General features: G+C 32.7%; 2 protein-coding genes across 2 annotated transcripts in view; both read right to left on the bottom strand.

Moving 5' to 3' along the window:
• LOC125866368 (zinc finger A20 and AN1 domain-containing stress-associated protein 8-like) overlaps positions 1-6,890 on the bottom strand; it is a 36,592-nt gene extending 29,702 nt beyond the window's left edge. The window contains exon 1 of the mRNA XM_049546728.1: positions 6,879-6,890. The gene's annotated coding sequence lies outside the window, so the exon portion shown is untranslated. The remainder of the gene's footprint in view (positions 1-6,878) is intronic.
• LOC125866346 (calcium-dependent protein kinase 32-like) lies at positions 6,660-11,268 on the bottom strand. Its single transcript, XM_049546697.1, has 8 exons — positions 10,161-11,268; positions 9,406-9,529; positions 9,175-9,318; positions 8,331-8,483; positions 8,112-8,227; positions 7,826-7,993; positions 7,276-7,506; positions 6,660-7,126 (listed from the first exon to the last, which is right to left on the bottom strand). The coding sequence occupies exons 1-8, from the start codon at positions 10,656-10,658 to the stop codon at positions 6,986-6,988; spliced, it is 1,575 nt and encodes a 524-aa protein (XP_049402654.1). The 5' UTR covers positions 10,659-11,268; the 3' UTR covers positions 6,660-6,985.
• Positions 11,269-16,717: the final 5,449 nt, after the last annotated feature.

The following is a 16,717-nucleotide window of genomic DNA, read 5'->3' as shown; positions in this document are numbered from 1 at the left end:
AAATTTATCAAAAGATCAGTACTCTAAGAGTTAATTACTTAGATACAGATTATTTTGCACTATTATTAGTCTGACGAAATTTTGGTGTGCTTCCTGATATATTCATGTACATGTATTTTGAGATACATGAGTCAAAAATAGTTGTAATCTGTTCTAGATATACTATATTTAAATAGATTTGTATGTATCTGGGATACATAGACAAATCTCGTTCACCTCCCTCTCATCTCATTCACCTCATTCCCATCTTGCTCGCCTCTTATATCACGCTGGCATACCTGGAATCCCAAATACATGCGAATTACATTAGATATATGTATCTACTGTGTATTTTGTGTGATTCACCGTGTATCTAAGATAGATAAACAAATTTCGCTAGCCTCCCTCTTGTTCTCATTCTCCTATATCCCTATTCCAGTGTATCTGATAGCAAAAAAATATTTATGTATATCTGACTTGAAATAANGTCTGACGAGATTTTGGTGTGCTTCCTGATACGTTCATGTACATGTATCTCGGGATACATGAGATCAAAAATAGTTGTAATTTGTTCTAGATACACTGTATTTAAATAGATTTGTATGTATCTGGGGCAAAGTCCGGTATTTGACGAAGATCTTTCTATCAATAGATAGGAATGAGTGTTCGATATAGGGGATATGATCCATCTGATATGCGACATCGAATATATATCCTTTCAATCAGGTATATCCTCTCTCATTTTAGATTATGTAAAGTACCCAAGGGCGTAAGCCTTTCGGCTGGTTTAAGATGATGAGAAAGAAATGAAAGCCCATTTTGGGTTGATTCGATTCCCCCGCTTGCCCAGGAAATGAGTTGCGTAGCGGTTACCTTAGAGTTAGTTATACATAGACAAATCTCGCTCGCCTCCCTCTCATCTCATTCACCTCATTCCCATCTTGCTCGCCTCTTATATCACGCTGGCATACCTGGAATCCCAAATACATGCGAATTACATTAGATATATGTATCTACTGTGTATTTTGTGTGATTCACCGTGTATCTAAGATAGATAAACAAATTTCGCTAGCCTCCCTCTTGTTCTCATTCTCCTATATCCCTATTCCAGTGTATCTGATAGCAAAAAAATATTTATGTATATCTGACTTGAAATAATTTAAATATCTTATTTTTTCTGTTTTAATTTAAATATCTTAATTTTATAAAAGATTATTTAACTAACCAACTCTTGATCTCAATTCTATATTAACTTAGTCAACTCAAATAATGAAACAAAATTCCATTAATTATGAGATGTCCCATCTGAAAACAAACCAAGTTTATGTAATTGTTGCTCTCCACAAAGGAAATTTATGCAAAGTATCAACATGTGACATGTCGCTAAATATTTTTATTTATTATTATTGTTAAATATAATTCAACGATAATTATATAATTGTCAAAATTTTGATGGTATCACCCCATAACATTATTTTCTACATATATGATGAATGTGTTAATTTGTTCAGCTTTATACAAACTTAAATATTTATTTGTTCACACTTAAAATTTAAAATATAAATATTATATTAATGTCACAATAGTAATTATGTTAAATATAATGCAATAGTAATGATACGTATCACCCTATAACATTATTTTCATATGATTGTGTTAATTTGTTTAGTTTTAAACAAGTTTAAATATTTATTTGTGCACACTTAAAATTTTAAAAATATAAAAATCAATTGAAATCAAGTTAAAAAAATATGTTTATGTATTAGGGTGATTTTAGGTAACTAATTTTGAAATATAACGAAAGTTTTTGCATTTTTATTTCCTAATTCTTCTTAAATTTAGTTTCCATTACCGTCTTTATACAAACTTACATATAAGGCATCATTCTATACAGTTTTACAAATTAGAAACAAAATAAAATAGAAAAAGTGGACTTTTCGTTTACATTACGGTTAGTTTGACATATTAGAAAACTCTTTTTTATCCCAATTCCCTCTAAAATTTGATTTCCATTTACGTACCGCTTTTACACTTCTATGCTATACAACCCAATTACCAAAGACTACTCATCATTCTGTACCGTTTTCTAAAACACAACATAAAGTTAGTTTAACAAGAATTATGAGGATCACAAGAATCAATCAATTCTCCAGATTCAGAATTAGAAGTTAGGTTTCTACCCACCGATGAGCAACTTATTAGCTATCTAACAAAATTTGTTGTTTCTAACCATTTCATTTGTAACGATATTCAATTTGAAGATCTTTATGGGAGTAAGAAGCCATGGGAATTAATGGAAGCAGGTACTAAATATTTCTTTACTCAATTAAAGAAGTTAGAACCAAACCATAAAAGGTTTATTCGGACTTTGGTTGGAGGAGGAAGTTGGAAAGGGCAGGACAAAGGAAAACCGGATGGTAAGGATAAAGAAATTTGGGATAAAAAAAACTTATAGCTATGAAGAAAATAAAAAGGTTGGTAAGGATAAAGTTAATGATGTTTCTTGGATTGTGAAAGAGTATAGTCTTGACGACAAGGTAATAAAGTCGTTAAGAAATAGAGGTATAATGAAGCACGCGGATGTTGTTTTGTGCTACATTAGGAGGAAAGTTACAGATAAAGAATCAAGACGTGGAAATGATGATGATGCTACACAACCCCAGGGACCTAATGCATCTGGATATGGTGATCAACTTCCTCAACAGATGGTGAAGCCAATGCAAAATATTGAATCACGATATGTTGGAAGTGATGATGAGTTGATGAACGATATGATAACACAACCCCAGTGGCCTATCTGCAATTATCAACTTTCTCAGCTAATAGTCACGTGTCCAATGGTTGAAGGAAATAGTAATGGTGAATTAGTTGTTCCTGAGCAGTTGTCAACATATCAGGAAGAGCAAGTGCAGAATGTTGAAGAGGCAACAGGTAATGCATCATCAGATTATCAAGTTGACCCAACATTCACTGGTGTTTTAAACAACGATGAGTGTTTATTAATAGATGAATTAGGTGACTTTGATGAGTTTATGGGAGAAAACCAGGAATGGCTATCTGAGTTGGTTTCTTAGTCTAATTCTTGTAAAAAATATATAGGTAGTTTTGATTACACAAATATATATGTAAGTGAAATTGTTTCATATAATCAAATCAATGAATATACTTTTATTTCTTAATCTCTACTTATCTGATTGCTAGTACTGTTCAGGTTAAAGTTTGAAAAGAAACTTAAATTTCTTGTTTGCAATTAATGTCAAGTCTCTTCTCAATCTCAGACCTTCAGATCATGTAGAAATACAAACCGTTGAAATTCACTGTTGTTAGCGTAGACTAGTGATCAAAATAGTTAAACTATATATTTTGTCTGAGGTTGTAATTTCAATTTTCATATTAGAGAGAGTCAGGAGGTTAGATGGGAAAGGTAAAAGCCAGAAAACAGTTGTTGATATGGTTTGTGATATGTATCATTTTGTAGCAAACCAGTGATCATAGCAGGGAATGTTTTCGATGAAAATCTCAAGCAAGCAATAGATTTCGATGCAGTTGTAAAGGCAATCAGGAAAGATACAAATAAGATTAGTACTGGAACTTTCAGTAATGTGAATAGAGCAGACATGCCTTCCGGGATGATTTTGTCTGTTAAAGAGCCTAAAGTCGATGGACAAGACTATAGTTCATCACCAGAGCAAGATGATCAGAGAGCTTGAAAAGCTAAGTAAACTCTGTCATGATAATCTGACGAGGCCTATCGGGTTTGCAATCTATGCGGATGTTGTTCTACTCTTACATCAATACTATCCCAATGGGACATTGGCTCAGTTTCTTCATGAGTTTAGCCAGAAACCTGAGTACGAACCTGACTGGCCTACAAGACTTTCCATTGCCATTGGAGTTGCAGAAGGATTAGCATTCCTTCATCCATCTTGATGTTTCTTCAGGGAATGTGTTTCTTGATTCTAAACTCACCCCTTTGGTTGCTGAAGTTGAAATATCCCGACTTCTTGATCCATCTAGAGGGACTGCAAGTATTAGTGCTGTTGCTGGCTCATTTGGATACATTCCCCAGGTATATTCATATTTCTTGAAAGACTTGGCTAATTATTTTACTACCTCGTGTTTCAATTTGTTTGTCTTACTTTCCTTTTTAGTCGGTCTAAAAAAAATGTCTTCCCTTTCTTGGTAACTCTTTAATTTTAACTTTCCACCTAACATCTTTTAAGACCACGGGCATTTTGTGATAGAAATGCTTCAAGAGGTTACACAGAGTTGAATCAAAACTCGCATCATCCAAAAGTTTCTGCTTAATCACAGACCTTCAGATCATGAAAACCCCTGTAGAAATACAAAACGGTACGAAATTCACTGTTCTTAGCCTTGATTAATAGTGGTCAAAATAGTTAAACTATGTATATTGTCTGAGGTTGCTGTTCTTCTCTGATGATCAGCTCCGAGGTTATAATTTCGATTTTCATATTAGAGCGAGTAAGGAGGTTATATGGGAAGGGTTAAAACCAGAAACAGTTCTTGATATGTACCATGCTGTACAAGGCCTTCAATCATATATACTTCTTTTTTCTTGTCCATGTGTAAATGGAGGTTTGGCATTTCATATGCAAGATTAAAATCTTTATGTATATATAATATACCGTAGATGTTGAATCCTCTTGGTGAAAATCTTGTCTTTCGCCACTGCACTGGGCCCTTCGCAATAATACCATTGGAGTAGGGAACATATTGAGAGGTTTTTCATCCTGCTGCAGCTTCTGATGTGTGTAGATTATAAAAACAACACTAAGCTAACACTCTCAACGGATAGATGATTCCCAATTGGAATCAACTTATAAGTACCCTCACTTATCATATAATTATTGATTATACATCAAATTTTATTTAAATTTATTATATAAGGAAAGTTTTTGCATTACGTTTGTATTAGGGTGATTTTAAGTAACTAATTTTGAAATATAAGGTAAGTTTTTGCATTTACATTTCCCAATTCTTCTTAAATTTGGTTCCCTTTATACAAACAAACTTATATATAAGGAAACTATACGGTAAGTAACTGATTTTATATAAGGAAACTTTTTTTGATTTCCATTTACCGCGTTTACACTTGTATTCTATATAAACCCAATTACCAAAGACTACTCATCATTCTATACTTCTCTAAAACACAACATAACGTTTTTTTCACTCTCTTCAACAATTATGACGATTGATTCTCCAGATTCAGAATTAGGAGTCAGGTTTCGACCCACTAATGACCAACTTATTCGCTATCTAATAAAATTTGTTGCTTCTAACAATTATGTTTGCAACGATATTCAATTTGAAGATCTTTATGGGAGTAAGAAGCCATGGGAGTTACTAGAAGACTCATCAGATACTAAATATTTCTTTACTCAATTAAAGAAGTNACATAAAGTTTTTTTCTACTCTCTTCACTACAGAATTATGAGCATCACCCATGATTTTCCAATGTCAGAATTAGGAGTCAGGTTTCGACCCACTGATGACCAACTTATTCGCTATCTAATAAAAATTGTTGCTTCTAACAATTATGTTTGCAACGATATTCAATTTGAAGATCTTTATGGGAGTAAAAAGCCATGGGAGTTATTGAAAGGCTCATCAGATACTAAATATTTCTTTACTTAATTAAAGAAGTTAAAATCGGACCATACAAGGTTTATTCGGACTTTGGTTGGAGGAGGAAGTTGGAAAGGGAAGGCCAAAGGAAAACCGGTAGGGGCAAAGAAAGTTGGGATCAAAAGAAGTTATAACTATGAAGAAAATAAAAAGGATGATGAGGATGAAGTTAATGATGTTTCTTGGATTATGAAAGAGTATAGTCTTGACGACAAGGTAATAAAGTTGTTAAGAAACAGAGGTATAATGAAGCATGAGGATGTTGTTTTGTGCTACATTAGGTGTAAAGTTAAAGAATCAGGAAATCATATGCCTACAGCAACTGCCAATGAAAATGACGATGATACACAACCCCAGGGGCCTATCTGCACTGGTGAATCAATAAATCATATGCCTACAACAACTGCTCGTAGAAACGATGATGATGATGATATACAACCCCAGGGGCCTAATGAATCTGGATATGGATCAACTGATGGTGAAGCCATTGCAAAATATTGAATCAGGATATGTTGGATGTGATGATGAGAAGATGAACGATATGACAACACAACTCCAGTGGCCTAACTATAATAGTATTCAGTCATTGCTATTAGGAGACTATAATGATCCATCAACATTGACTAATGAGATGATGAACATCACTGCAATTCAATATACTTCTGTTGATGATTTTTTAAACAGTGGCCAAAGCTTCTCGTCGTTACTGGGATGATCTAATTTGTATGCAGTTGATACTAGAAAATATACATTGTTTTGATTTATGTGTAATGTATATAATGAGAGAACTAAACTCTCAACTTTCATTTCAAATGAAAAAGATTTTGATGTATGCTAATTCCTTATGTTTTGGCATCTCTTTTTGATTGATTTAAACTTCTTCCCTCTCTGTTTATATATGTAAAATAGGCTAAGAGTTATACGCAACCTGAGGCAATTACAACATCATACCTCATATAATTCCACAAGTAGGGTCCAGAGATGATTGAGTATATACAGACATTAACAAATAAAGAATTTGAATCTGAAATGTTTGTATCATTAAATAACTGGTATCCATAACTGAACAATTGAAGCATACGATGCCAACCTATATACAACCACAATAATCACCTTTTCTATCCTTCACCATATTTCCTCGGATCGTCCAAACGAAAAACAAAAAGAAAATAACACAACATGATTACAACTCAAAGAACACATGAATGTTCTAGTCCCCAAGTTAATTGATCCACCCCCAGAAGAAAAATTACAGAGACGAAATAAAAAAATGGCAGATCGATAGGTGAACAGGAAAGAAGGACGAATTTAGAAAAGCCAAAAGCTGAGTTCTAGTACTCGAGATGTTACTTAACTAGCTTTGTAAGGATCCATCCTTCATCAGTTTCAAACTGAGACTATTATATCGTTCTCGTGAATACTGTCTTGACGCCTTCCTCCAATCTGTTCCAGCCTTCATCATAGTAGAGAATTCATCGTAACTTATCCGTCCATCCTGAAAGAGAATGAAACGTAAGCATATAATCAATGCATGACAACGTCGTTTTCTTTTTCCCAATCCCAGGTTCATAGAATCAACGGGATAAGAATAATACACAAGGAACCAGATCATATAACACACAGAATATAAAATATATTACTGACCTTGTCAGTGTCTACATCTTGCATAATAGCATTGATAACTTCTTCGCTGTTGGTTTCAATCTCGTCATCTAAGGCTTCCCTTAACTCCTCAATCTCTATATATCCATTTTGGTTCCTATCAAAAAAATCAAATGCCTTCTTCAGGTGCTCCTCATTTGCCATCTTTCTTAGATGGACTGAAATTGCTACAAATTCCCCGTAGTCCAAAAATCCATCTTTATCGACATCACCCTGTGAAAATATCACTGATTAGTTTCCTTTGTTCCTCCCAAGTAACATTATAATGCCGTGGCTAGTATTCTAATGTAGTTATACAAGTCATTTTTTAGCTAAGATCCAGATGCCTGGCAATGGGGCATGGAGGGGGAAGTTATCAATAATCGAAGGAATATGCCATTTAACTACTTTGACTGGGTGCGGGGAGCCTAATAGCAGCAGTAGAATATTGATTTATTTTGTCTATTTTATTGTTTTGAGATGGTTCAAGCATTCAACTAGGTAGTATAAGAGGACCACAAGTCAAATACAACACACAGAATTCGATACTTACAACATCCATAAGAATTTGTACATCAGATTCGGGAATTTGATGGCCAAGTTTCTGCAACCCAACTCTCAACTCGTTAACGTCAATCTTCCCTCTGTTACCTATATCCATCAATTGGAATCCCTCCTTTATTCCAGCCACTTCGTCCACTGTCAAATGCTCAGCAATCACCTGTGAGGTAGAAAGGCAATTAATTGAAGAAAATTCAACCCAAGACTAGTAGCTGTTACGAGAAAAACATTCACAGTAAAGAAAAGAAGAAACATCATTCTCAGAGTTGGAATCGCACCCTTAACGCTCTTTTCTTTAGCTTGTTCATCATAGAGAATTGCTTGAGCCTTGCTTTCACTGTTTCACCCAAAGAAACATTTGGAGCCTTCTTTGCATTTTGTATCCAGGGATGATCTATAAGCAGTCAGAGCAGAAACGTTAAGCTTTGACAAGGAATAATGAATTTTCACATGGTTTACGAAGTAAATGAAGAAAACTCTTTTAGCCAGTGCTTTACCTAGAACTTCTTGAGCAGTAAGCCTCTTGCTAGGATCAGGGTTAAGCATCTTCTTCACAAGGTCTTTTGCATTGTCGGAGACCTTAGGCCAAGGGTCCCTTTTAAAATTTACAGCAGAACGAATGATCGCTTGAGCAACTCCTTGTTCAGTTTCTGCAATGATAGAATTTTTTTTAATATAAACACCATGCTGACCATAACAAAAACCAATGCTAGTATTTAACAGTTGATTGATAAAATAATATAGCAGCTAGATAACCTTCTTCCTTCCGACAGTTATTCTGGAGTATAAACTAAATAAAAGAGAGTAAAATTGACTTGCCAATCCGTTTGCTCGGAAACAGATTATTAGGAGCACCAATTAAGATACCAAAAGAAACTTCCATAAAAATTTCTTTTACCAGTAATGCTTATTTGAGAATGCTATAAGATGGAGCAGGCTATTTTGGAAGTTCAGAGTATCAATTTCGAGGGCAAGGATCAATATGGACAAATTAGAGCAAGTCGAGATGCATTTACTCGAGTCATTGTCAATTTGTAAATACCATGTATCCTGGACTAAATTTTTTAAAAAGAATCGCAATACACAAAATTAATACTCCATATAATCATCACTACTAATAGTTTTGTCTCTTTTACTATAAGATTCTCATTTTTTGACAACTGCTCCTCAGAGACAAGATTGTAGGTGATCAAGAATTACTTCCCTTGATAACTATTATAAGCAACAAGAGAATATGGATAAAGAGTTTGCATCACCAAATAGTCTGGTGAAGTAGCAACATGCAAGATATTTGTAATGTGAATCACCAATAACTAGCCCTTCAAGGGCAAGGACACTAACCTGCCCAAAATGGTGGAACACCACATAGCAAGATGTAGAGAATTACTCCAGCACTCCACACATCTACTTCTGGACCATAGTCTCTCTTCAGCACCTCGGGCGCCATGTAGTACGGACTTCCCACAATTTCGTTAAATCTCTCACCTGTAAAACCAATATGACAAGCTAAACGGTGAATATAACGTTTAAGTATTCAAAAGCAGCGAGATACAAAAATATTAGGAAATTTACCAGGCTTAAAGAATACTGAGAGACCAAAATCAATTGCCTTCAATGGTGCTGTCTCTTTCTTGTTTTCAAACAAGAAATTTTCAGGTTTGAGGTCACGATGCATAACTCCATGCTTATGGCACATCTGTAACCCAAACAAAAAGAGATGTAATTAATATCGAACAACCAACCAGCCATGATTGGAAATAATTTAAACATATGTTAATTTTGCAACTTGTCAAGCAATTAATATCTTTCATTTTAAAGGTCTCAGATAGTTGATCTCAGCTTATTGAAAAATGACAAAATCTCCGAGACAAATGGTACAAAGAGAACATACACCAATTACTCCACAAAAGGGTCGTTTTCCCCAATGTTGAATTGGACTACTTAGCGTGTCATACCATCCAACGGACTGGGAAACGATAAGTTTAGAGCTTACTTGGTATCAGACCAAAAAGATCTATGAGAAAATGTCCATGCAATCTCACTCCTTTATTAGTTTAACAAATCCTAATTGCCAACAAGCTAGTTCCCTTTATAGAAAGCTGATCTACTTAGCATGACAATGGCATTCTCATTCCTCTACGTTATTCAACACATTCTTATATCACTAGCACCCTAAAGCATATTAAACAATCATGGCAATTCATTAAGCTGTTGTGACGATTCTCCCATTCTACTTTACTAACATAAATTTCAAATCTAAATAACACAATTAAGAGTAGATCATTAAATAACTAAGGATTAACACAGCTTTAAAAACAAGTCTTCACCTGAATCACTTCAACAATTGTGCGAGTCACAGCAGCTGCTGCCCTCTCAGTATAATGCCCCCTTGCAACGATCCGATCAAATAGCTCACCACCCTCACACAGCTCCATAACTATATGCACTGCATTATCATCCTCATAAGTATCCTTTAAGGTGACAATATTAGGATGCTTAGGCAAATGCTTCATGATCTCAACTTCTCTCCTTACATCCTCGATATCCACTCGAGTCCTAAGTTTCTTCTTCGATATTGATTTACAAGCATACACATCTCCACTTACTTTGTCAGTAGACAAATATGTAACCCCAAATTCACCTCGACCAAGCTCACGCCCTAACTCATACGTTGCCTCAATATCAGTACCAGTTGGATTATCCAACACATAAGATTTATGTCCATTCCCATGAGCATAATCAACAGAAAATGGGTTTGGCTTATTCTTCCCCCTTTTCTTCTCCTCTGTTTCTGAAGTTTTTGGTGCTGCACAACAATTACCCATTGAACCAGATCCTCAAAACCCAAGTTCTTCAAAACTTTCAGCTAAAAGGGTCTCAAGATCTTAACTTCCCCACCAAACTAACACAACAAAAAGCTTCAATTCTCACCTAAAACTAAAAGGGTCTCAAAATCTTAGCTTTCCCTACCAAATCAACACACAAAAATCTCAACTTTCACTAGTCAAACTTCAACCAAGATCCAATTTTTATAAATGATTTACCCAGAAATCAAGAAAACAAGCAAGTGGGTTCCCTTAAATCCTTGAAAACTCCAATACCACCTAACAAAAATCTCAGATCTCACAAACCCCAATTCAATTTTCAAACTTTTGAGCTAAAAAGAACAATAAACCCTGAGGTTTTTGCAAAAGGGTAAGCTAAACAAATGGAAATTGAAGTGTTTATAGATGAAAAAGAAGATCTGAACAGAAATTTAACGCGTGAAGAAACCCAATTTATATAAACAAGAGAAGAGAAGAGAAGCAAAGGTCAAAATTGGGTTCATGGAAACTTCCCTACTATGCACATTACTCTTGTGAATGTGTGTATTATTTTGACCTTTTCTTGTTTTTCTAAATTGTCCAAAATCAAGAACCCACTTTGGAATAAACAAAATGGGATTTTTAAAATATATTTTGCATATTATAAAAATGTCATCTTTTGTAACAAATGCATATTGGTGAAAAAGTATTGGCTAGGAAGTAATAATTTGCTTACAAAAAGTTGGTCCATCTCATCTCTTTTGTCATCACCAAGAGTCCTAACCCCCCCCCCCCCCCCCCCCCCCCCCNCCCCCCCCCCCCCCCCGTTCCCTCCAATAATGTTTGATTTCTTATACGTCGTTCGGTGGCTAGTTTGGAGGTGAGTTGTTCGAGTATTAAATACCGTATAAGTTATATTATATTTGATAGTTGATTTAAGAGGTAAAAGGATTCATGTATAAAAGTAATATGTATTTGATTTTCAATCTGTATAACTAATACAAATATAAGTTATGAAAGAATTTATGTATTATTTTTGCAGAATATTGGACATTACTATGATAAATAATGCATGCATTACTAGTATCTCCATAACTTTAATCAACTACCAATTGACTCCTAGAGATTTATTTCGTTGGTGATTAAGTTATTCCGAGATTATCTAATCAGCATATTCTTATTGCTAATTGTTTGGTTCATTGGACTAAAAATGAGATATACGAGATGTATGCATGTATTCAATTTAAACTAGATAAAGTGATATAAATTTTTATTTTACTTTTTCGATTTCAACTTTGGTTTTTCAAAGTGTGAGAAGAGTTTTGAAGAAGGACAAATATATCATTTTTATATTTAATTTCGAGATTATCATTCTAGAGTATATGATAATAATAATGTCACGATTGTGGTATACTGTTTCAAAATTGATAATCCTAGAATCTAATGTTCAACAAAATGCGAGATAAAATAATCTTGAGTTTAATTTCTAAAATAATAATCCCTTAATCCTCCAATCAAACTATGCCTTAGCTAAATTCTCATATTTTTTTTTTCATAATTTAATTTCTTTGTAAAGGATGGGTTTTGTTGTGGTTACACTTGTACAAAATTGTAGCATTTTATTGTTTCTCTCCATCTAAAAGTCATATCCTTTGGTTGAAAAAAAAAGTGAAATGAAGAACTTAAAATGGAAGTTCTAATTTCAATGAAGAATTAAATTCAAGATATAGATTATGAATGTAACAAATGCATGTTGACAATTATCTCTATTTCTAGAATATACTATAAAGTTTCCTATTATTCCTAAAAAATTTTAAAATCGTATTATTCTATTATTAATAGTAGTAGTAAAGTATGTTGCCTTTTTTGTGAAAAAAAATATTCACTTTTATATTGTTCCTCAAATCCTCCATTAGATGACATTATAAGGTCTTTGTTGTTTCCAAATATATTATTTTTGGCTTAAGTCATCTACGGCCACTTAAAGTTGTCCGCATATTTCACTTGGACATCTCAACTAAGGCTTGTACCTATTGAACACCTTATTTATTCAAAAATCATTTCTATTAGACACAAAATGCTGACATGGCAAAAAAATTGTGTTCCACACTCCTTGAGCGCGTATAGCAATTAAAAATCATAGTATTATTTTTTTGTTTTCCATCTTATATACATCATTTTAAAAAAATAATAATAAAAATAAAATGGAAAAACCCCGTCTTCTTCTTCACTTCTACACTGCAACCATCCTTTAAGTACGTCTGCCTCTCTTTCTCTAACCCTTTTTTATTCTTCTTTTGCTTTTACCTTCATTTTTTTAAAGTTATTATTATATAGATCTAAATCTCAAATATTCTAGCAAAGCTCCATTTTTTTTGATAAAAATAATATGAATTGATTATTTTTTCCAGCAAAAGTCGTTATTCCTTTTTAGATAATTATGATAGCAAGTGATTAAAGAAAATAAATTCAAAATGGGTGAAAATCTTTGAAATGGCAGCAGATTTTGACGAACAAGAATAGGGGCAAGTGTTCAATAGGTACTGGCCTAAGTAAAGGTGTCTAACTGAAATATGCGAATAATTTTAAAGGGCTGTATATGACTTAAGCCTATTATTTTTGGTGTAAAAAACATGTTAAAACCAATGCAACATATGCATTATTTTATTATATCAAAAAGCTGTTTTTGTCCTTTTTTATTTACATACTTCAGTGATCAAAATTATAAAATATTTACTCATGGGATTAAATCATAATATTACTTGCATCCTTTGGAGAAGGAAATAAAAGATTAATTTTTTAAACTTCATTGTAGTTGGTACCCCTTTTTAAGTATAAGAAAATATTTTTTTTTCCATAGATAATTTCACCCTTTTTTTCGGAAAATTATTCGAACATAGAATTGTTATAATTTTTCAAAATTCGAAAAACTGTAGAAATTGCTCTATCTATTTCATTTTATAAAGTTATAATTGATTCAACACATTAAAAAAAACAACTTATCGCACACAATAAATTTTTTTAAAACTTATGATTTTGTATCAGTACATATTTCTATTATAATAAAAGTATGTTATAAAGATAAATGAAAAAAGTCAGGGTTAAATTATTTTTAAATATATAAATAATTATACTTTTATTATTGTTATTTTAAAAGTGAAAGGGTACTTTAGTCATTTTCTTTCGATTGCTGTAGGTTGTATTGAATTGGTCTAACTTGGGGGATTTGACTTTGGATACAACGTTTTCAATTATATATGATTGCTAATATTAAATAAAATAATACACACAATCATAAATATACAACAAAAAGTGATATTTTGCTGACTCTAGTAGTCCACATGAATTGGACTATAAATAGTTTTACTATTTTTTTATTTTTAAAAATAAAAAAAATTGCGGCATTAAGCCAAACTTTGTATTGATTATTTCATATTTTAAATTCACGAAAAGTTATTCATTATTAATTATTATGTTATTTGCAAATCTATCATTACTATTCCAATTAGTTGAGTCTTGAGTGTTGATGAAGTGAAATATTTAAAGAGAGAGAGGGAATAGTTTAGATTAATATTATTATATTATTAAATATCAATCTTTCCTAAGAGTTTACGTAATATAATTAAAGTATGATACCATACCATAACTTATATATATAGTTGTTGGATTTGAACCCTTGACCATAATGGTAAATGTTGTTACAAGAAAAAATAACTTATAACGGTAATAAGTATGTGCGTAAACAAAGAGTGCTAAAGTCATGACCATCATTAGTTAATTGTTATTGAATCCAATGTCGCACATGGTTTAGAGACATTTACAAAAGTGCTAATTGTCACTAAAAATATATAATTAGTAGCAATTAAGTTATTATCATTAATTAGTTGCCGCTAAAGATCATTTTTGGTATAGTACTTCAAAAATTGTTGTGGTAGAATAGATTTTGAGACCTGAATATAAAAAAGGAATTGGTATGACTCACTTTCACCTCTTTGAAGAGCCTAATATACCTGTCATCTCAATGTTGATGTTGAACATCGGATGAAAAAAACTATTTTGATATATACAAGTTGATAGAAACAAATCTTTTGACTTTGTCAAGTACATCACAAGACAACAATTCTCTCACCCCCAAAAGAAAAGAAAAAACAAAGTATATTTTTAATTATTATCAACGTTAAGGTTTATATAATGAGTTTAGTGTTAATTTCTTGCTAAAGAAATATTTGGATTAAAGTAACTTACTAATTTCATATATTTAGCTTCTTAATGTGGTGATTAAGTCAAAATTGGCATGCTATGGAATCTTTTTTCCTCTTTAATACCACAAAAATATATCTTAAACAATACCCTACTAGAATAATTGAATTATTCCTATATATCCAATTGGCTTATTGACTAATTCTCCAACCAATTGGTTAAATTTCAATTTATGTTTCTTTAGAAAATAAATTAATTAATTAGGTCAAAGTCTATTGCAATCTTGATTGACGGGAGAACACAATCTTTGAAAAAGGTCAAAATTAAAGTTGTTAAAGAACCAATTTATGAGTATACACACTTAATATTTTTACAAAGACAATTTATGTACAATGTTATTTTTCGATGAAGGGGTATCGATTAACTCGTTATGTATGCTTCACATGTTCCATCATCCACACTGTAATCTAATGGGCTATCAAGGACCACTTGCATGAGCAATAAATGGAATTTGCTAACTTGAATTAGACAAGAGCAAGGATTTTCTATGGGATGCGGGACTAAGGTTATGAACGTATAATCTGATGAACGAGTCGATTTCATGATCACAAGTTTATTTCCGATTGAATCAGACTAGAATGGTGTTATATACACATTATGAGAATAATAGACCTTCGAGCGTATCTAAATAGATACTATGTTTTTATATGGATTCCTACATCGTTACATTTCATTTTTTTGAAAATTTCCGTTGACAACACCCAATTTCATAGCCCACGAAAAACTGACATCTAAAAAACCCAAAATAATCAGGAGGGCTTTTTGGAAAGGGTGAATTGGGCTTTGTTGGGCCAAATGAGACCTAGATGCCCATTGCCTGGCTCAGCAGGCCCATGCACTTTGTAGCCATATGGTCACAAAGACGTAAGAAAACACACGATGTTTACATCAAAACAAATACAACTTCTAGTACTTGTGCGTGGCGATCTACATGCAATTGTCATTAAAATAAAATATTTTGTGGGGACTACATATGTTGTCATAACTAAAATTGTTACTAGTGCATGGCGATCTACATGCAATTGTCATTAAAATAAAATATTTTGGGGGACTACAAATGTTGTCGTTATTAAAATTGTTACTAGTGTGTGGCGATCTACATGCAATTGTCATTAAAATAATATTTTCTGTGGGGACTACAAATGTTGTCGTTACTGAAATTGTTACTTGTGCGTGGCGATTTGCATGCAATTGTCATTAAAATAATATTTTTTTGTGGGGACTACAAATGTTGTCGTTAATAAAATTGTTACTTTTTATAACGGGTTTTACGGGATATCACGACATCTTACTTTTTTATTTTTTTGCGATGACTAAAGAAATTGCTATGAAAACCCCGTTTCTTGTAGAAACTTTGCATCTTACCCCCCATTTAATAATGTTTTAACATGTATGTCCAGTTTGTTTTGAAACTTATATATATCGATCAACTATTATTAAAAACAAACAATTTTTTGATAGGAATTTTTGAGGAGCTCCCTCAGAAGATTTCTCCGATGGACTTTCCATTCGAATCACATATTTCTGATCCATGGACCACCCTTGGAAATTCACTTATTTTAAGTAATTTCATGTTAAAACTTTAAAAGTTTGATGGTATAATAAAGCCGTTAAGAATTACTTCGATGATAGAATCACGATTTTCATTAAGCTGACTTAATATATATATCATTTTCTTGAATTTATTATATACAATAAATATACAATCATCCACACTGTAATGTAATGGGTTATCAAGGACCACCATAGGTATCCATAAATGGAATTTGGTAACATAATTCAGACAAGAGCAAAGATTTTCTGTCCAATATTGATCCAAC

The sequence above is a fragment of the Solanum stenotomum genome, chromosome 5 (genome assembly GCF_019186545.1).
Source record: "Solanum stenotomum isolate F172 chromosome 5, ASM1918654v1, whole genome shotgun sequence".
NCBI lineage: Eukaryota > Viridiplantae > Streptophyta > Magnoliopsida > Solanales > Solanaceae > Solanum > Solanum stenotomum.
Note: the sequence above shows the minus strand (reverse complement) of the source record. Positions and strands in the feature narration are given on the sequence as shown.

Bases quoted from the DNA above. Each gene is read 5' to 3' on its own strand.
- LOC125866346 (XM_049546697.1), bottom strand. From the start codon at position 10,658: ATGGGTAATTGTTGTGCAGCACCAAAAACTTCAGAAACAGAGGAGAAG. The intron at 9,530-10,160 runs GTGAAGACTTGT...TTTGGGTTACAG, and splicing joins CAATTGTTGAAGTGATTCAG to ATGTGCCATAAGCATGGAGT. The intron at 9,319-9,405 runs GTAAATTTCCTA...TTGGTTTTACAG, and splicing joins CTCAGTATTCTTTAAGCCTG to GTGAGAGATTTAACGAAATT.